General features: G+C 50.1%; 1 protein-coding gene across 3 annotated transcripts in view; it reads right to left on the bottom strand.

The window, feature by feature from the left end:
- Positions 1-1888: 1888 nt before the first annotated feature.
- PCDH1 (protocadherin 1) overlaps positions 1889-22916 on the bottom strand; it is a 134427-nt gene continuing 113399 nt past the window's right edge. For 2 of the 3 annotated variants that reach the window (XM_043490682.1, XM_043490681.1), the window contains exon 5: positions 1889-6215. In XM_043490682.1, the coding sequence (XP_043346617.1) occupies positions 5830-6215 (386 nt within the window). In that variant the 3' untranslated portion in view covers positions 1889-5829. Of the gene's footprint in view, positions 6216-18553; positions 18598-22916 lie in introns of all 3 variants that reach the window. The other variant, XM_038414755.2, reaches the window with a different exon arrangement.

The raw sequence follows: 22916 nt of genomic DNA, 5'->3' as shown, positions 1-22916 counted from the left end.
ATGAACTTATCTAATTCTTTTTTGAACCCAGTTATACTTTCGGCCTTCACAACATCCCCTGGCAACAAGTTCCACAGGTTGACTGTGCGTTGTGTGAAGAAGTACTTCCTTTTGTTCGTTTTAAACCTGTCGCCTATTAATTTCATTGGGTGACCCCTGCTTCTTGTGTTATGAGAAGGGGTCAATAACGCTTCCTTGTTCATTTTCTCCCCACCATTCATGATTTTATAGACCTCTGTCATATTCTCCCTTAGTTGTCTCTTTTCCAAGCTGAAAAGTCCAAGTCTTTTTAATCTCTCCTCATACAGAAGCTGTTCCATACCCCTAATCATTTCTGTTGCCCTTTTCTGTACCTTTTTCAGTTCTAGTACATCTTTTTTGAGATGGGCATCCAGATCTGCACGCAGTATTTAAAGTGTGGGGGTACCAGAGATTTATAGAGTGGCATTATGATATTTTCTGTTGTATTGTCTATCCCTTTCCTGACAGAGGCCACTCTTATCCCATCCCTACAGCTGCTGTGCTCCCCCTGGTATTGGGGCACCCATGGGGGCTGATAGACAGCCTGTCTGAGTGTGCCTCGGGGCAGGAGTCACTGCAGGGCATGGATGTGAGCAATGAGTGTGGCACAGGGCTGCCAAGCGCACACATCACACTTCCATTGGCACTGAATCCACGGGCACCCCCCATTCCCAATGCATTGTGCCCTGGGGAGTAGCTGGGTGGGGGTGGAGGTTCTCATTACTGAACCGCATGGCACGCCCCTCTCCATTCCTAGAGCTGAGCTCCATGGTGACTGGCCATGACATGGTGATGCTGTGTAACAATCTCACAACACTGAGGCCAGGTGTACACTACCATTTCCTGCAGTATAACTGATGTGACTCAGGGGTGTGAATACCCCCTCCCCCAGCGACGTAAGTTACACTGACCTAAGCACCGATGAGCACAGCACTGTTGGAAGGAGAGCTTCTCCCACGACATAGCTATTGCTTCTCAGGGGGGTGGAGTTATGCCTGTTGGCATAGAGTATCTTCACCAGCCATGCTACAGTGGTGCAGTTGCACCCTGTAGCGCTTCTAGTGTAGACTAGTCCTGAGCTGTGATAACCTAATGACCAGTGTATGTGACCTTTGGTTGCAGAGGTGTGAGTGTGTATTATACTCCCTAGTCTGAGTGTGTTGTTCTAGCCAAATGGGTCTGCTGGAAAAACAAGCAGGGAAAAAATCAATGGCTCTAGCCAAGCACCCTCCTGGCAAACATTGGCTGGACAATTACAGGCCAATGGCATATTCCCAGCCCCAGGCAGAAGTGACATAGCTGCTTTGCCAGGCTGAGAACTAACTGATCAAAGGGCTATAAACAGTTAAAATCCCCTCTCTGGAGAGGAGGCAGGTGTCAGCTGTCAGGGGAAGGCTGGCACAGACAAGCTCTCATGAAGGTGCCTGAAGCAGCTGGGCCTTCTGCAAAGCCAGGACATGCTAAGTATTAGGGGGACGCAGGCATCCCAAGGGAACAGACATACAGGCACTAAGCCAGAGTCGGGTGCTGAACCTGAGTCAGGCCTGCTGAGCTAATCACGACTAGCACCAGGGCACTGCAGGCCAGGGCCTGGCAAGGTTGGCTAATTTGCTCCTTGTGCTTGATCCAGGCCCCACCTGGAAACACCCTTCTCTGGAAATGGGGTAATGGTGAATGGATGAGCCAAGCTCTCAGCCTCAATGGTTGGCCATGGGTTTTTCCCCCACAGTGAGGAAGTGCTGTGGGCCAAGGAGAGGAAGCAGGGAGGCAGTGAGCCTATGCAAAGCCCCTCATGCACATTGTCCTCTCCCTGATTCTGAGGACCCCGCGGACACAACCCCCGGGGAAGAATCCAGCAGGCACAGCATCCAGGTTTTCACACTTTTATTGTAAAGCTTTGGGAAGGGCTAATTACAATGGAGTTTGTCATCTGACAGCTCAGCAAACAAACAGAAGGGGAGAGAACAGAAAGGGGCTCACAAGGTGTCATGCTCACTGTTCCGAACAGAAAGAATTACAAGGGAATCAATTGTGCTCACAGTGCCTGGGAAAAACCAAACCCAAGGCCCAAAGCCTTCCCTGCACAGGGAAATGCATCACACGTTGAGAGCAATACAACCTTAGCAAGAGGCGCTGCCTTAGACATAGGTCACCATCTGAAAAATAGCTGGGTACTTTCCTCTGACATAGGATTTCTCCTTTAGAAAAGCTACACCTGCATGTACATAAAACTGTACAAAAAACAAGGCATCACAAGCAAGGAAATGAAATCTCGTATAAATAGAACCAACACTGAAGAGCTACAATGGGGTCGCTTGGATCCTTCCCACACAGCCCGACTGCTCCCTGGCTCCCACCTTTGGTTTTACCCCCTGGCTTGTCCTAGTGCAGTGTTAAATACAGTGAACCCCCCTCCCTCCCTGAAGGGCATCTGTAATCCCCCCACCCCCCTTCACTGTGCTTGTCTAGACCGGAGCCTGTGGGGAGCCTTCCCTCCCCCATGTGCAGAGGCTTTATCCTTCTGGCTTATCTTTGTGCAAATGAGCTTCTCCCTGCCAGCACCAGCACCCTCTCCCCATGGCAAATCCCCTACACCACCTCCACCCTCATCCTGGGGCTGACCCCAGAACCCCTCCCCCCCATAGCCAATCCCAGCACCACCTCCACCCTCATCCTGGGGCTGATCCCAGAACCCCTCCCCCCTGGGCTGATCCCCAGCACCACCTCCACCCTTACCCTGGGACTGATCCAAGAACCACTGCCACCCTTGGGTGATCCCAGCACCACCTCCACCCCACCCTGGGCCAATCCCCAGCACCACCTACACACTCACCCTGGGCCAATCCCAGCACCACTTCATCCCTCACATGTGGGCTGATCCCAGCACCACCTCTGCCCTCCCTGCTGAAGCAGATTCCCCCCTCAGTCCCAAACCAAAGGGACTGAGAAGCACAGATGGCCGTGTATGCAGGCTGAGTGAGCTGCTGTGCTGCCTCAGGCAGTTCCTGAACCAAACCAAAGGGCTGTGAGCCTCAGGGTTCCCTTAGTGACCCAAGCAGCAAGTAGGGGAGCCATCCTGCAGACCAGGCCATGGGGAGAGCCAGGGCCCACCCTTTCCCTCTTGGAAGCAGTGCCCCTCATCTGTGTAGGTCATGTAGCTCTCCTGGGGAGCTTGCCCCAGAGGGAAGCTGCCTCAGACCCGAGCCTTGGTGCAGGGAGTGAGCATCTGAGCTGGCAGAGGAATCAAGGATCCTGGCCTAGGTGGCCAAATTGCACATTCTGCCCAGTTAGGCCCTGAAACTAGAATTACAATAAAAACATATTCAGGAAAGTGACGTGCTCAGGCAGCCAGGCCAGGGGGAGCACGGGCCCCACAGCACCGCCAGCAGAGCAGAACAGGTATGCCTGGACAGGTATGCCTGGAGGCGATGTCCACCACAGAGACCCACTGGACCAGTGCCCTCCAAGCAGGGGAGCTGTGACAGGAGAGGTGGGAAGGGGGGGTCCTGACTCCCCTAAGCGGCACCTCTAGATATATGAACTGTGGTGGCATGGTCCCCCATCACATCACCTGGGAGAGGGTGACACAAGAACAGGGAGCTGGGGGAGCGGGCAGGGTAGGGCAGGGCAGCTAGGAACCTCAGTCTCTGCATCCCTTCCGCAGGCCTTGTCAGCTCTATGCCTTTTTGGCCTTGAGCTCCTTGGGCAGACCTGGTTTAGCTTGTGTCCATCGGGCCACACAGCCCTGAGGAAGCTACGCCATGAAGTTGGCCATATCCCATCACCACTGCCAGAGCAAAGGGTCAGGAGCTACTCAGCAAGGGACTGAACATTAGGAGGCAACGGAGGGCAAGTGCCATTGCCCCGAACCCTCCGAGACTCACTGCAGGAATTGCAGGCCTCTGAGCCTGGTGGGATGGGGCTGCAAAGCCCTCTCCCTGCAGGAGGCATCCAGTGCTGAACAAGTCCTGCCTAGCCACCCACAGGCACCAGAGAGGAAAGGCTGCCCTGCCAGGAGACACAAAATGTTCCCACCCCCTCCCCCATGTTCAAAGGCCAAGCATGGACCAAAGATAGGAAAGGGGATGTTATCCTGAAGCTGCCATTGCCCTCACTGCCCAAGGAAGAGCTGAGTGATGAAGAGTGCTGAGGAGATAGGAAGGGAAGAACAATGGGGCATCTCACCCCCCTTCTAGCACCCCTACTGGATGAGGAGAGGAAAGGAGGTATCCTAGAGAGAATGAGGCATGACTCACCCTCACCCTGCTCCAGGAGGGACAGCCCAAGTGTCTGGAGCAGGGGGTCATGCCAGAGCTGGAACAATTGAGAATGGGACAGAAACCAAGTCACCAAAACAGCTCCAAGGCCTCCAAAAGAGCAAGAGAGTTCAAGCAGAGCCAGGAGAAGCTCCTGTGTCCCACCAGGGCCACCCCTTTGATCCACACCTTGCTCGGGCTGGCCAAGCCAAGGGCCATTCCTACGGGCACCTGCTCAAGTTGACGGCACCCGTCCTTCCTCTCTACCCTGCACAGTGTCTCCCTGGATTTGGTACCCTGTGAAGGGGAGCTCAGATGCTGCTGGCACCTGGCACGGCATTAGGGTGCCACCCCAGGGAGACTGGATGACCTCTGACACTGGAAGAGAATGCTGGAGCCCTTGAGAGTGGCTCTGTGGCCTAAGGGCAGCGGGACTCCAGCTTGCAGGGGCCAGTGGCCCCTGGTGTGACCCTGAGACAAAGCTTCTCCTCACAAAGGCAAATGGTGGCTTACAGGCGGACAAGTCAAAGGTCAAGTTCATGGCACAGATGGCCCCATGGGAGTTCCCTGCTCTACAGCAGGCGCAAGGGGAGGGGTGAGGCCCAATGGCCTATGCCTCCCTTCCCTCCAGCAGAGCTAGAGCCAAGGACGTCTGCAGCCAGAGATATAGTTATCAAACCGGTGCTCCCCAAGCCTCCTCCTGGCTCTTTCAGCTTTGCCATCCACTGGCACATAGCCAAAAGGGACCCCTCAGCATAGGCCTTCACCTCTGGTACTGAGCAATCCCTGGATACCCTGCTGCCCATGGGCACAGTGACAGTATTTGGCAAGCGGGCCAGGATATAAAACCAGAAAGCCTCCAGCTGCACTGACCGGCCCCTGCCCCTCTCCTCCCATTCCCAGCTGTTGTTTGAGGAACCAATCACATCTCTATTTACAATATGGAACAGGAGTGTGGACTGGAAGCTGTGCTCCCCTGTGCTCTTCCATGCACCAAACCATTCAACGCTGGAACTTGCTCCCTGTGGTTTGTTTTGTTGAAATGTCTTTTGTTTCAAGGACAATAAAAGTTTCAATCAGGCAGGATTTGAATGTCATTCCTAAGATTCATATTTACAGGAGTCTACAGTAAAGCAACAGGCAGCTTGCTCCCTGTGCATGGAGACACCCTCTGTCCTGTGCCCCAGGAACTCCACCAGCTCTGCATGGACCTTTGGTACCTAAGCCCTTCACCCCAGCCGTGTCCTCTGCACTCGGAGCCTGCCCAGCCCTCCCTGACACAGCAGTTCAGAGACACACCCTCAAGTGCTTGGAAATTCCTTAGGTTACACACACACACCCCCTGCCCGAAGACAATGAGTTAAAAAGGCCCTCCTGTCCCTTGCCCTGCCCTGTGTCCTCAGAGGCCAGTTGGGGCATCTCACCCGAAGGGGGGTGGAAACTGGGAACGACCTGGAGAACCGGCTGCAGGAGCGATAAAGCATTAAAGTTTCAAATGTTCCTCTGGACACTGGCCTCAGAAATGTCTGCTCCCCACCCCTTGGGCCCAGCCTCACAGGTAGATTTCCCTCTTAGCGGTTTGAGACGAGGGGGTGGTGGCTGGCTGGAAGTCCGAGGTCTGGGTGAGAGGAATTTCCTCCATAGGGGAGTCCTTGCAGGGCTCATGGCTACTGTTGGAGAAGGCACTGTATGTGGGGAGCAGGCGGAGGTTGGCCATTTTGGTGCTGCGCTCTTCCGAGAGTCTGGGGCTGCCGTTCCCAACTTTCTCTTGACTCCCCCGTTCTTGGTAAGGCACGAAAGTGGAGAGTTTTAGGGCATTCTTGGGCCTGTGGTTTGGGGAGGACTGGCCAGGCATCCAGCAGGTGTCCGAGTGGCCGAACTCCGTGCATTCCCGGGTGCAGGTCCCAGTCATGGCAACGTCAGGCAGAGGCCGGAGATCTGTAGAGAAGGGAAGTAAGAGGGCATTAACCCTACGTACACAAGCCCCACAGCATAGGAGCCACTGCTGGATCTGGATCCTAGGGCACCGCTCAGGCCTGACCCCCCCCCCCCCCAGCGCTAAGCACATGGCACTTTGGGGGACATTTCGCTGACAGGCTTCCTGTCGTGGCCTCTCCACTGGTGGCAGGGTCAAAAGGGACTCTAGAAGGTGCCCAGTAATGTCCCATCTCTGTCACCCCGTCCCAGGCCAGAAAGAACGACTCCAGTGCTTCTGGAAGTTCACTGCCATGAGGCTCTGGGGAAGGCTGAACAATCACAGTTAGCACGAGCACCCGGAGGCTGGCATGGGCCACGTGTCACAAATTGCCCTGTTCCTGGGAGGCAGGGGAACCCTACTGTGCAGCCTGGCCCAAGGCTGTGAAAAGGCATGGCAGAGCTGGGCCTAAAACCCGGGACTCGTGATTCCAGTCCCCATCTTCAAACTCACTGCTGCAGCAGCCCTGGGGCCGAGGCCCTTTCAGGCTCAGCACAGGCCCCGTTGCAAGTGTGCCCCTTAGACTCAGGCAGACACAGCCATTGACCCAGCGCTTCTGGCATTCACCTGCCCCCATGCTGCTACAGGGAATTCCCCAATTGACAGTGATAATATCACAGAACGCCAGGAGGGAGATGAAAATAGCACACCAAAGGAGAGAAAAACTAGGTCACCAGCTACCACCCAACTCCAGGCACAGCCAGGCATTGTTGGGCACCAGCCATTCCTCCCTGGGCACAGTCAGGCATCCGTGGGGACCAGCCACTCCCCCGACACAGGCACCAGCCAGGAATCACGGGGCACCAGCCACTCCTCACCCTGGGCACAGCCAGGCGTACCTGGATGTCAGGGCAAAGCCTAGTATACCTGAGTACCAACACACCCGCAACAAAGACAGACATCCCTCTGGCCACCCACTGCCCCACTCTGAGGCAAAGTCAGACATGCCTGAGAACCAGGTGCTAGGTGCCCCTGGGCACCAACCACTGCCCCACCCTGGGACAAGACAGGGTCCCTGGGCACCAACCACTGCTTCAGACCAGACACAACCAGGCAACCCTGGGCAGCAGCCACTCCCCCATGCTGGACACATCCAGGAAACCCTGAGTGGCAACCACTCTCCAACGGTAGACATAGCCAGGCATCTGACTTACCAGCCACACCCTGGACACACGTAAACATCCCTGGGCACCAGCCACTCACCAAGTGTGGGGATAGCCAGGCATTTCCGGGGCACCATCCAATCCCTACCCCAAGACACAGCCAGGCATCCCTGAGAACAAGTACTCCCCCATGCTGGGCACAGCTCTTTGTGCATCAGCCACTCCCCCATCCCAGGCACAGTGACGCATTTCCGGACAAAAGCCATTCCCTCGGCCCAGACACAGGTAGGCATCCTGACAAAAGGAAGAAAGGAGAGTAGCAAAATATGGACCCTGGACTTCAGAAAAGCAGACTTTGACTCCCTTAGGGAACTGATGGGCAGGAACCCCTGGGAGGCTAATATAAGGGGGGAAGGAGTCCAGGAGAGCTGTCTGTACTTTAAAGAAGCCTTATTGAGGGTGCAGAAACAAACCATCCTGAAGTTCAGAAAGATGGCAGGCAACCAGCTTGGCTTAACAGTGAAATCTTCAGTGAGCTTAAACTCAAAAAGGAAGCTTACAAGAAGTGAAATTTGACAGATGACTAGGGAGGAGTATAAAAATATTGCTTGAGCATGCAAGGGTGTAATCAGGAAGGCCAAGGCACAATTGGAGCTGCAGCTAGCAAGGGATGTGAAGAGTAACAAGAAGGGTTTCTACAGGTATGTTAGCAACAAGAAGAAGGTCAGGGAAAGCGTGGGACCCTTACTGAAGGCAACATAGTGACAGATGATGTGGAAAAAGCTGAAGTACTCAATGCTTTTTTTGCCTCGGTCTTCACAGACAAGGTCAGTTCCCAGACTGCTGCACTGGGCAACACAGTATGGGGAGGAGGTGAGCAGTCCTCAGTGGTGAAAATACAGGTTAAGGACTTAATAGCTCGATATCTAGTTGGCAGCTGGTATCAAGCGGAATGCCCCAGGGGTTGGTCCTGCAGCCGGTTTTGTTCAATATCTTTATTAATTATCTAGATGATGGGATTAATTGCATCCATAGCAAGTTCACAGATGACACTAAGCTCCGGGGGGGAGGTAGATATGCTGGAGGGTAGGGATAGAGTCTAGACTCTAGAGTAACCTAGACAAATTGGAGGATTGGGCCAAAAGAAATCTGATGAGGTTCAACAAGGACAAGTGCACAGTCCTGCACTTAGGAAGGAAGAATCCCATGCACTGCTACAGGCTGGGGACCGACTGGCTAAGCAGCAGTTCTGCAGAAAAAGACCTGGGAATTACAGTGAACAAGAAGCTGTATATGAGTCAGGAGTGTACCCTTGTTGCCAAGAAGGCAAATGGCATATTGGGTTGCATTAGTAGGAGCATTGCCAGCAGATCGAGGGAAGTGATTATTCCCCTCTATTCGGCACTGGTGAGGCCACATTTGGAGTATTATGTCCAGTTTTGGTCCCCCCACTACAGAATGGATACGGACAAATTGGAGAGAGTCCAGTGGAGGGCAACGAAAATGATTAAGTGGCTGGGGCACATGACTTATGAGGAGAGGCTGAGGGAACTGGGGTTATTTAGTCTGCAGAAGAGAAGAATGAGGGGGGACTTGATAGCAGCTTTCAACTACCTGAAGGGGGGTTCCAAAGAGGATGGAGCTCAGCTGTTCTCAGTGGTGGTAGATGACAGAACAAGAAGCAATGGTCTCAGGTTGCAGTGCGGGAGGTCTAGGTTGGATCTTAGGAAACACTCTTTCACTAGGAGGGTGGTGAAGCACTGGAATGGGTTACCTAGGGAGGTGGTGGAATCTCCATCCTTAGAGGTTTTTAAAGGCCCGGCTTGACAAAGCCCTGGCTGGGATGATTTAGTTGGTGTTGGTCCTGCTTTGAGCAGGGGGTTGGACTAGATGACCTCCTGAGGTCTCTTCCAATCCTAATATTCTATGATTCTACATTCTCTGTGCACCAGCCATTCCCACACCTTGGGCACAACTAGGCATCTCTGGGAGCCAGCCACTTTCTCTACTGAGGCACAGCCAGCCACCCCTGGGCACAGGTCACTCCCCTTTTCCAGGCACAGCCAGGCATCGTTGGGCACACGTCATTCCTCTGCACCAGGCACAAGCAAGCTGTACCAAGTACCAACTGCTCTTCTACCCTTGGGACAGCCAAGTAACTGGAGTACCAGTCACAGAAATCCCCCCAGCCCGCTCACCACTCTCCCAGATGGACATGCACATACCAGGGCCTCCTTGCTCTACACACAGAACACCCCCCTCCAAAGCACCCACCTTGAGAGATCCAGCCAGGTGCTGAGACCCAAGGGAAGCTGCTTCAGCCTCTTTTATTTTTGTGCTGCAGGGATCACACAATACGACACACACTACTACCTTCTGCCTCTCTGTCACTCTCATGCACAAACACTATACCACATATGCGATACCCGTCTCTCTCTCTCTCTCACACACACACACACACACTGCCACAAACATTATTGTCTTCTGCCTCTGTCACCCTCCCCACCACACACTATACCACACAGAGAACACCAACTCTCTCTCTCTCCCACAAACACAGATACACACAATACCCCACACACTACTCCCTTCTGCCTCTGTCACCCTCACCTACAATACCACATACGCAACATCCTCTCTCACACACACACACACATACCCACACATACACACAGTGCCACACACACACACAACTCCTTTCTGCCTCTCTTTCACCCTCAGCCACACACACTATACCACGCATGCAACACCCCTGTCTCTCTCTCTCTCTCACACACATATACACAGTGACACACTACTACTTTCTGCCTCTCTATCACTCACACCCACACACACTATACCACACATGCAACACCCTCTCTCTCTCACACACACACATACACACACAATGCCTTACACACTGCTCCCTTCTGCCTCTCTGTCACCCTCACCGCCAACGCATTATACTACACATGCAAGCCCCCCCACACACATACACAGTGCCACACACACTACTTCCTTCTGTCTCTCTGTCACCCTTACCTACACACACTATACCACGCATGCAACACCCTTGTCTCTCTCACACACACAATACCACACACACTACTCTCTTCTGCCTCTCTGTCACCCTCATCCAGACACACTATACCACATAAACAACACCCCGCCCTCTCTCTGACACATACACACAGTGCTTCACACTACTCCTGTCTGCCTCTCTGTCACTCACCCCCCCACACTATACCACACACACAACACCCCCTCTCTCTCACACACACACACACGTAATGCCATACACAGTACTCCCTTCTGCCTCTCTGTCACCCTCACCGCCAACGCATTATAGCACAAATGCAAGCCCCCACGTCTCTCTCTCTCACACACACACACACATACACAGTGTCACACACGCTACTCCCTTCTGTCTCTCTGTCACCTTCAGCCACACACAGTATACCACGCATGCAACACCCCCTCTCTCTCACACAAACACACACTCACACACACACACAATGCCACACACACACTACTCCCTTCTTGCCTCTCTGTCACAGACAATACCACACAGGCAACACCCCTCTGTCACACACACACACATACACACAATAACACATGCACCACACCACCACACACTATGCCACACACACAACACCCCCTCTCTCTCACATACATACAAACACACAATACCACACACACTACTCTTCTGCATCTGTCATCCTCACCCACACACACTATACCATGAATGCAACACCCCTCTGTCTCTCTCACACACACATACATACACACAATGCCAGATTCACTGTTCTCTTCTGCCTCTGTCACCCTCACAACCACACACTATACCACACATAGAACACCCCTCTCTTTCATATACACACACATAAACACAATGCCAAACACACTACTCCCTTCTGCCCCTCTGTCATCATCACTCATAAACACGAAATCATGCATTCAACACCCCTGCCTCACACACACTCACACACACATGCCACACACACTACACCCTTCTGCCTCTGTCGCCCTCACCCCCACACACTATAGCACACATGCAACACCCCCTCTCTCTCACACACACACATATACACTATGCCACACAACAGTCCCTTCTACCTCTTTGTCATCCTCACCCACGCACACTACACACGCACGCAACACCCCTCTGTCTCTCACACACACACAATGTCACACACACTACTCCCTTCTGCCTCTCTGTCACCCTCATCCCCACACAGTATACCACGCACACAACACCCCTTTCTGTCACACACATAAACAAATGCACACAATGCCACACACACTACTCCTTTCTGCCTCTCTGTTACCCTCACCCACAGATAATACCACACACACAACACCCCTCTCTCTCACACACAAACACACAATACCACATGCACCACACCCCACACACAATATCACACATGCAATACCCCCTCTCTCGCATACACACATATGCATACACACACTAGTCCCTTCGGCCTCTCCTTTATCCTCACCCACACACACTATACCATGCATGCAACACTCCTCTCTCTCTCTCTCTCTCTCTCTCTCTCACACACACACACACACACACACACACAATGCCACACACACTACTCCCTTCTGCCTCTCTGTCACCCTCACCCACACATTATACCACACACGCCACACACCTCTCTCTCATACACACAATGCCCCCCCACAACTTCTTTATGCTTCTCTGTCACCCTCACACACATAGACAATACCACACACAGAACACCCCCTCTCTCACACACACACAGACACAAACACACATACACACAGTGCCACACACACTACTACTTTCTGCCTCTCTGTCACTCTCTCACACACACACAGTAAATTACACACACAACACCTCTCTCTCTCTGACACACACACACATACACACACACATATATACAGAATGCCACACACACTACTCCCATCTGCCTCTCTGTCACCCTCACCGACACACACTATACCACACTCACTATATCCCTCTGTCTCATACACACACACACAGTACCACATACACTACACCCCTACGTACAAAATACCATATATACTACACCCTCTCTCCGACACACACACTATACCACACACTCCACACCTCCGCACATACAATACCACACACATTACACCTCTCTCTCTCTCTCACACACACACACACAATGCCACATACACTACTCCTCTGCACACACAATACCACACAGACTATATTCCTATGCACACAACATTCCTTTCTCACACACACACACTACATCCTCCACACATTATAACACACATAATACACCCCCACACTACACATCTCTCACATACACTGTGCTGTTGAGAAAACACCCACACACAGTATACCACAAATACATGCCACATACTCAATACCACACACAATACACCTCAAAACATGTGGGATTCTCCTCAGTATGCTACATTGCAGACACACAGTACTGTTCCAGAGAGACACAATATACCTACAATACTGCCACCACACACAAACTCATCACACATTCACAATTTTTCCAACACGTAAATACGTGACACAATGCTGGATATACTCATCAAATAGAATCATAGAATATCAGGGTTGGAAGGGACCTCAGGAGATCATCTAGTCCAACCCCCTGCTCAAAGCAGGACCCATCCCCAATTTTTGCCCCAAATCCCTATATGGCCCCCTCAAGGATTGAACTCACAACCCTGGGTTTAGCAAGCCAATGCTCAAACCACTGAGCTATCCCTCCCCCCCTACTCAGACACAATATCCACACATATACACAATACTCTCCTCATCTCCTCCACAGACACCTTATACCCCCGCCACAGAAATACTACATCGCACAGATAACAGTATCCCCCCCGCATCACCTTCCCCCCAATACTCTGGTTCCCAAGGAGAACACTGTACTGTACAAACACGTGCACAGTGCTTCCCCACCCCAGAAACACCATCTCTCTCTCTCGCACACACACACACACAATCCCCCACAGAAACAGGCATACAATATCAAAATTTGGGGGAGAAAGACCACCCAGCTGCCACACCGCCAGCACAGAGCTTGGAGTGTGACACAGCATCAGACATTGCTGCTACCCAAAGAGGGTCTCCATGTCACTCCCACTGTCATGAATACAGGGGGAAGGGTAGCAACCTTTATGTATGATTGGCAGCTGTACTGAATTGCCTTTCCTGTAAAGCGTTAAGCAGTTCAAATAACCTACTTGGCACCTGACCAGAAGGACCAAAGAGGAAAGGAGATACTTTCAAATCTGGGCGGGGGATGGATTGTTTTGTTATTCTGTGTGTTGTTCCCTCTCCAGAGGGAGAAGCCAAGCAGACACAATATCTCCTAAAACATATACCTGGAATAATCCATCTAAAACCAAAGAAACTGTGAGTAGGGCAAGGAAATGTATATAAGGAGCGAGGGCAGTGTGAATACTAGTCTAATAGGTTATACTGGCTGTAGAATGACTGTGCCTAATAGGGTACAAAATGTGAGCGAGGCCAAACAGCAAAAATTAAGATGTTTGTACACCAATGCGAGGAGCCTAGATAACAAAATGGAGGAACTAGAGCTACTGGTGCAGGAAGTGAAACCAGATATTATAGGGATAACAGAAACATGGTGGAATAGTAGTCATGACTGGACTACAGGTATTGAAGGGTATGTGCTGTTTAGGAAAGACAGAAATAAAGGTAAAGGTGGTGGAGCAGCATTGTATATCAATGATGAGGTAGAATGTAAAGAAATAAGAAGCGATGCAATGGATAAAACAGAGTCCGTCTGGGCAAAAATTTCACTGGGGAAGATAACTAGTAGAGCCTCTCCTACGATAGTGCTTGGGGTGTGCTATAGACCTCTGGGATCTAATTTGGATATGGATAGAGCCCTTTTTAATGTTTTTAATAAAGTAAAAAGAAAAGGAGTATTTGTGGCACCTTAGAGACTAACAAATTTATCTGAGCATAAGCTTTCGTGAGCTACAGCTCACTTCATCGGATGTATGCACTGCATATGCTTATGCTCAAATAAATTTGTTAGTCTCTAAGGTGCCACAAATACTCCTTTTCTTTTTGCGAATACAGACTAACACGGCTGCTACTCTGAAACCTTTAATAAAGTAAATACTAATGGAAACTGCATGATCATGGGAGACTTTAACTTCCCAGATATAGACTGGAGGACCAGTGCTAGTAATAATAATAGGACTCAGATATTTCTAGATGCGATAGCTGATGGATTCCTTCATCAAGTAGTTGCTGAACCGACTAGAGGGGATGCCATTTTAGATTTAATTTTGGTGAGTAGCGAGGACCTCATAGAAGAAATGGTTGTAGGGGATAATCTTGACTCAAGTGATCATGAGCTAATTCATTTCAAACTGAACTGAAGGATTAACAAAAATAAATCTGCATCGAGAGTTTTTGATTCAAAAGGACTGACTTTCAAAAATTAAGGAAATTAGTCAGGGAAGTGGATTGGATTGAAGAATTTATGGATCTAAAGGTAGAGGAGGCCTGGGATTACTTTAAATCAAAGCTGCAGAAGCTATCGGAAGCCTGTATCCCAAGAAAGGGGAAAAAATTCATAGGCAGGAGTTGTAAACCAAGCTGGATGAGCAAGCATCTTAGAGAGGTGATTAAGAAGAAGCAGAAAGCATACAGGGAGTGGAAGAGGGGAGGGATTAGCAAGAAAAGCTACCTTATTGAGGTCAGAACATGTAGGGATAAAGTGAGACAGGCTAAAAGTTGAGTCGAGTTGGACCTTGCAAAGGGAATTAAAACCAATAGTAAAAGGTTCTATAACCATATAAATAAGAAGAAAACTAAGAAAGAAGAAGTGGGACCGCTAAATACTGAGGCTGGAGTGGAGGTTAAAGATAATCTAGGCATGGCCCAATATCTAAACAAATACTTTGCCTCAGTCTTTAATAAGGCTAAAGAAGATCTTAGGGATAATGGTAGCATGACAAATGGAAATGAGGATATGGAGGTAGATATTACCATATCAGAGGTAGAAGCGAAACTCAAACAGCTTATTGGGCTAATTCGGGGGGCCCAGATAATCTTCATCCAAGAATATTAAAGGAATTGGCACCTGAAATTTGCAAGCCCATTAGCAAGAATTTTTAATGAATCTGTAAACTCAGGAGTTGTTCTGAATGATTGGAGAATTGCTAATATAGTTTCTATTTTTAAGAAAGGAAAAAAAGGTGATCCAGGTAACTACAGACCAGTTAGTTTGACATCTGTAGTATGCAAGGTCCTGGAAAAAATTTTGAAGGAGAAATTAGTTAAGGACATTGAAGTCAATGGTAAATGGGACAAAATACAACATGGTTTTACAAAAGGTAGATCGTGCCAAACCAATCTGATCTCCTTTTTTGAAAAAGTAACAGATTTTTTAGATAAAGGAAACGCAGTGGATCTAATTTACCTAGATTTCAGTAAGGCGTTTGATACCGTGCCACATGGGGAATTATTAGTTAAATTGGAGAAGATGGGGATCAATATGAACATCAAAAGGTGGATAAGGAATTGATTAAAGGGGAGACTGCAACGGGTCCTACTGAAAGGCGAACTGTCAGGTTGGAGGGAGGTTACCAGTGGAGTTCCTCAGGGATCGGTTTTGGGACCAATCTTATTTAATCTTTTTATTACTGACCTTGGCACAAAAAGTGGGAGTGTGCTAACAAAGTTTGCAGATGATACAAAGCTGGGAGGTATTGCCAATTCGGAGAAGGATCGGGATATTATACAGGAGGATCTGGATGACCTTGTAAACTGGAGTAATAGTAATAGGATGAAATTTAATAGTGAGAAGTGTAAGGTTATGCATTTAGGGATTAATAACAAGAATTTTAGTTATAAATTGGGGACGCATCAATTAGAAGTAACGGAAGAGGAGAAGGACCTTGGAGTATTGGTTGATCATAGGATGACTATGAGCTGCCAATGTGATATGGCTATGAAAAAAGCTAATGCGGTTTTGGGATGCATCAGGAGAGGCATTTCCAGTAGGGATAAGGAGGTTTTATTAATACCATTATACAAGGCACTGGTGAGACCTCACCTAGAATACTGTGGGCAGTTCTGGTCTCCCATGTTTAAGAAGGATGAATTCAAACTGGAGCAGGTACAGAGAAGGGCTACTAGGATGATCCGAGGAATAGAAAACTTGTCTTATGAAAGGAGACTTAAGGAGCTTGGCTTGTTTAGCCTAACTAAAAGAAGGTTGAGGGGAGATATGATTGCTCTCTATAAATATATCAGAGGGATAAATACAGGAGAGGGAGAAGAATTATTTAAGCTCAGCACCAATGTGGACACAAGAACAAATGGGTATAAACTGGCCACCAGGAAGTTTAGACTTGAAATTAGACGAAGGTTTCTCACCATCAGAGCAGTGAAGTTTTGGAATAGCCTTCCAAGAGAAGCAGTGGGGGCAAAAAATCTATCTGGCTTTAAGATTCTACTCGATAAGTTTATGGAGGAGATGGTATGATGGGATAATGTGATTTTGGTAATTAATTGATCTTTAAATATTCAGGGTAAATAGGCCTAATCCCCTGAGATGGGATATTAGATGGATGGGATCTGAGTTACCCAGGAAAGAATTTTCTGTAGTATCTGGCTGGTAAATCTTGTCCATATGCTCAGGGTTTAGCTGATCACCATATTTGGGGTCGGGAAGGAATTTTCCTCCAGGGCAGATTGGAAAGGCCCTGGAGGTTTTTCGCCTTCCTCTGTAGCATGGGGCACGGGTCACTTGAGGGAGGCTTCTCTGGTCCTTGAAGTCTTTAAACCACGATTTGAGGACTTCAATAGCTCAGACATAGGTGAGGTTTTTTCGTAGGAGTGGATGGGTGAGATTCTGTGGCCTGCGTTGTGCAGGAGGTCGGACTAGATGATCAGAATGGTTCCTTCTGACCTTAGTATCTATGAATCTATGAATCTATGAAATGCGTTAGGTTAGCTCTTGTTTTGGCTTGTGAATTTTCCTATGCTACAGAGGTAGTTTCATTCCTGTTTTTGTAACTGTGAAGCTGAGCCCAGAGGGGAATCCTCTGTGTTTTAAACCTTTAAATCCTGTAAAGTTACTTCCATCCTGATTTTGCAGGTGTGATTCTTTTACTTTTTTTTTTATAATAAAAGTTCTTCTTTTAAGAACCTGACTGATTTCAGTGTCCTAAAGACAAAGGGTCTGGTTGAGCTCACATTGCTAAGGTAACTGGTCGGTATTTTAGTCTCAAGCCTCCCCAGAAAAGGGAGTAAAGGGGCTTGGGGGGATATATTGGGAGGATAGGGATTCCTTCCCTGAATTTTTGTGTAAATCACTTGGTGGTGGCAGCAATATACCGTCCAAAGACAAGGAAAGGAATTTGTGCCTTGGAGAAGTTTTAACCTAAGCTGGTAGAATATAAGCTTAGGGGGTCTTTCATGTGGGACCCCACATCTGTACCCCAGAGTTCAGAGTGTGTGGAGGGAACCCTGACACCCACTGAAAATCCTTCCCAGTTCTACTGTGCCCCAATGCCCCTCTCCAATAGCTCCCTTCCATTGCCCTGCTCCCCTTCCCACAGTTCTGAGCTTTTGGGCACAGTGACTCTTAAGTCTCCTTTGGCACTGGTTTCACACAAGGCAGACTTCCTACAAGTAAATACATAAGTTCACTAAGCCAGGTCCCTGCAGAGCCAGGGCTCAAAATCTGAGCTCAGTGAGTCAGGAGATTGGTGCCATGGATCAGGTGCTGGGGATCAGAGGTCAAGCCACACAGATTGGATGCTTGAGTCAGAGGTGAGAGCTATGGGGCTAGGAGTTGCAGGTCAGACAGAAGGGGTTGGCACTGTGAGTCAGAGTTAATGATCAACTGATGTTCTTGAAAATGTTGTTTTTCAAAAATAACCCATCAGCCACCACACTCCACACCTCCAGCTCCTGAAATAACTGTGTCACCCCCACTGGTTTCCCGCAGCTCCTGCAGTGACTGCCTCATCCCCATTGCTTCCCACCCGCTGCTCCGGCATCAGCTGTGTGGTCCCCATAGTGCCCCCCACACCCCTGGCTACTGCAGCAGCTGTATCATGCCCATAGGTTCTCCCTCCCCCAGCTCCTGTATCGGTTGTGTCACCCCCTGTGAGTCCCTTCCGTGGGCAGGGAGGCTCCTCCCATGGCCCATCCCCTGGGGCACATTAGCTGCAACACCCTGGTGGAAGCCGTGCGGACATACCTCAGTTCAGAGCCCCATTCACAGCCTGTTCCGCTCAGGGGACTCTAATGAGGAGCAGAAAAGGATGACAGGGTCACATCATTATACAGCCCCCAGTCTACACGCTCCCCGCAGGACCCTGCCAGCCCTTCCAGCCTGCATCAGCCCTGCCCTGCATCTCTGCCTTGCACCTGTTTCCCCCAGGCTTCCTCTGGTATCTGCTGCCTTTACCAGTGCCTTGGGTGCCACTGGCCCCACTCCAGGCTCCACCAGACTATCTGGCCAACACTACCAATGAGGTCTTCCTCTAACCTGCTCCTCCTAACCTGCTCCAGTTCCCCCAGACTCCACTGGCCCTCTCTCAGCCTCTGCAGAACCCCAGCCAGTACCACCTACCTCCATCCTTCACTAGTCCCCTGTCTTTGCCAGCCCTTCCCCCCAACCATGCCAGCTCCCAGCCTCTGGATCTCTCTCCTTTCCCACCAGTTTTTCTTCACTCTCCACAACTCTGCTTTCTTTCTGCCACCCTCCATATACAGAGCCCTACCAAATTTACGGTCCATTTTAGTCAATTTCACAGTCATAGCATTTTAAAATTTGTAAATCTCATTATTTCAGCTATTTACATCTAAATTTCATGGTGTTGTAATCGTAGGGGTCCTGACACAAAAAGGAGTTGTGTGTGTGCGTGGGGTCGCAAGATTATTGTAGGGGGAGTTGCAGTACTACCACCCTTACTTCTGTGCTCCTGCTGACAGTGGCGCTGCCATCAGAGCTGGGCAGCTGGAGAGCAGCGGCTGCTGGCAGGGAGCCCAGCTTTGAAGGCAGAGCCACCGCCAGCAGCAGCACAGAAGTAAGGATGACATGGTATGGTATTGCCACCGTTACTTCTGCGCTGCTGCCTGCAGAGTTGGGCCCTCAGTCAGCAGCCGCCACTCTCTGGCCACCCAGCTCTGAAAGCAACGCAGAGGTAATGGTGGCAATACCAAGTCCCTCATAAAATACTTTATGAGCCCCAACCCCCCCGCAACTCCCTTTTTGGTCAGGACCCCCAACTTGAGAAAGGCTGGCTTCTCCCGTGAAATCTGTATAGTATAGGGTAAAAGCACTCACAAGACCAGATTTCACGGGCTGTGACTCATGTTTCATGGCCACGAATTTAGTAGGGCCCTATCAATATCCAGCTCCATTACCAAGCAACTCCCTGCTCCAGAGCTTGGCACTGGAGTTAGATTAGGGCAGAGGACACCTGACTAGTGGAGCACAAAGCCCTTCATGCACAAAGACATAGGCACGCACATATCAGATATGGACATGCCCACTCATACTCATGGACATGCCCAGTCACATACTCACAGATGTGCACAATCACACAAACATGCACATTCACACAAAGAGACATGCACAGTCACACGCTCACACTCACATACACTCACACAGACATGCATACAAACATACATGCATGGGCAAACGTGCTCTCACACACCTGGATGTGAACACTCACACACACAGATGGGCACAAATAAATGGACACATCACAGTGATGTCCATTTGCTCAGCTGCAAAATCAGGCGCTCACCCATGACAGGTGCTAATGACAAAAGGCTTGCACATGCCCACATGAAAACACCTGATTTACCCGTGCAGGCCTGAGGAGCTCAATTGCACTTAGGAGGGAGAGGAGTCAGCGTTGGTATGGGCCATGCTATTGCCAGGGGCTGGGCATCTGAGTGTCTCTGTGCATGGAAAGGAGTCAAAATTTGGGGCTCAGTGAGTGCTACGTGTGTTTGTGCAAAACCTTTTAGAAATCCCTATAAATGCCCAGAGAAATGGACAAGTAGTGCTTTCAGCATTGTGTAAGCTGAGGGATCAGGCAAGCTGAGGGGGACTGCAGTGGGGGGGCATAAGAGAGCAGTAAGCAACGAGAAGGGGGAGGGAAGCATGTAGGGCCAAGAAAATCAGGGAGTAGGGTGGAGGGAAGAGGATGCTGAGCCAATGAGGCAGGGTGCAGGGAGAGATGAGTGCCTGGGGATAGGTAGTGACAGGCAGGCAGATGGCAGAGGGAGGCAGGCTGACAGAGCTGGCATGGCATCATTATGGAGAGGGACAAGAAGTAGGGTGGGTAGGGGTGGTGAAGCAGGGGATACATTGGGGAGAGTCAACAGAGTGTTGCGAAGGGGTGCATGGGTGAGCATGGCAAGGTGCTGTGCATATGCAGAAGGGACAGGGTAAGGCAGTGGGCAAGGAGCATGGCAAGGAGGGAAGGGAAAGAAGAGTAGGGTGAGGAGGGATGGGGGAATGAGGTGGGAGTATGGGAGAACATGGTGCAGCAGCAAGGGACGATAACATTGTGGCGTGGGAGGGACAATGGACCATGGTGGAGTGGGGGAGCACAGAAGAGTGTGGGAGAGCAAAGAGGAATGGCAGTGTGGTGGGCTGACAGTGTGCAGAGAGGGAGATGGGGGGGGTATGGCAGGGTGGGAAGGGGCAGGGAAGCACAGCAGTGAAGGGAGCGCTGGGGGAACACAATGAGATGTGGGATTCACATATTTTAAGAGCAGGGAGGACCAACAGATCATCCAGTCTGACCTGCTGTGTAGCCCAAGCCAGAGAACTTCAACCATTCATACCTGTACTGGGCCCTGTAACTTGTGTTTGACTAAAGCATCTTCCAGGAAGGCAGTCAGCTGGATATGAAGACATTAAGAGATAGAGAATACACCAGTTCCCTTGGCACTTTGTTCCCAGGGATAATCACCTTCATAGCTAAGATGATATGCCTTATTTCTAATGTGAAAGTCTTGCTTCAGTTTCCAGCCATTGGCTCTTGCACTCTTTCTCTGCTAGAAATATTTTCATCCCATGAAAGCGCTTACACAGTGAAATCATAACCTGTAAGTCTTCTTTTTGAAGCGCACAGATTAAGCTCCATCAGCGTCTCACTCCAGCATCTTCTCCAGCCCTTGCAGTGTGAAAGCACAGCTGAGACCATTTCTAACATGCCTCCCCTAAGGGCAGAGCACGGTACAGTGATTCCCAGAACAGCCACTCAAACACTGCACTACACTTCAAAAACGTGCCTTGGTGTTGAGTCCCTCAGAAAGGGCTCTTCCAAAAACAATGAACACTCAGGTCCCTGCTCCCCTGGGCACCGCACCTCAACAGCAATGAATCTTCGCGGTATCACTTCCCTACAGCCCTGCTCCCCTGCGCACCACACCCCTATGGCAATGAACCTTCGGGGGAATACTTCTCTACTGCCGTACTGCCATGGGCACTGCACCCCTATGCAATGAACCTTAGGGGCATCACTTCCCCATCTCCCTGCTGCACTGCGCACCCCAGCCCTATGGCAATGAACCTTTGCGGTATCACTTCCCTAACACCCTGCTCTCCTGGGCATCGCACCCCTATGGAAATGAACCTTCACAGGAATACTTCCCTACTGCCCTGCTCCAGTAGGCACAGCATAGCTATGGCAATGAACCACGGCATCAATTCCCTACATCCCAGCTCCCCTGGGCACCGCACCCCTATGGAAATGAACCTTGGGAGTGTCACTTCCCTTCATAGAATCATTGTATCATAGAATATCAGGGTTGGAAGGGACCTCAGGAGGTCATCTAGTCCAAGCCCCTGCTCAAAGCAGGACCAATCCCCAACTAAATCATCCCAGCCAGGGCTTTGTCAAGCCTCACCTTAAAAACTTCAAAGGAAGGAGATTCCACCACCGCCCTAGGTAATGCATTCCAGTGCTTCACCATTCTCCTTGTGAAAAAGTTTTTCCTAATATCCAACCTAAACCTCCCCCACTGCAACTTGAGACCATTACTCCTCATTCTGTCATCTGCTACCACTGAGAACAGTCCTCTTTGGAACCCCCTTTCAGGTAGCTGAAAGCAGCTATCAAATCCCGCCTCATTCTTCTCTTCCGCAGACTAAACAATCTCAGTTCCCTCAGCTTCTCCTCATAAGTCATGTGTTCCAGTCCCCATATCATTTTTGTTGCCCTCCGCTGGACGTTTTCCAATTTTTTCACATCCTTCTTGTAGTGTGGGGCCCAAAACTGGACACAGTACTCCAGATGAGGCCTCACCAATGTCGAATAGAGGGAAACAATCACGTCCCTCGATCTGCTGGCAATGCCCCTACTTATACATCCCAAAATGCCATTGGCCTTCTTGGCAACAAGGGCGCACTGATGACTCATATCCAGCTTCTCATCCACTATAACCTCTAGGTCCTTTTCTGCAGAACTGCTGCCTAGCCATTCAGTCCCTGGTCTGTAGCAGTGCATGGAATTCTTCTGTCCTAAGTGCAGGACTCTGGACTTGTCCTTGTTGAACCTCATCAGATTTCTTTTGGCCCAATCCTTTAAATTGTC

Source organism: Dermochelys coriacea, chromosome 8, assembly GCF_009764565.3.
Source record: "Dermochelys coriacea isolate rDerCor1 chromosome 8, rDerCor1.pri.v4, whole genome shotgun sequence".
Lineage (NCBI taxonomy): Eukaryota > Metazoa > Chordata > Testudines > Dermochelyidae > Dermochelys > Dermochelys coriacea.
This window is presented reverse-complemented; position numbering and strand designations above follow the sequence as displayed.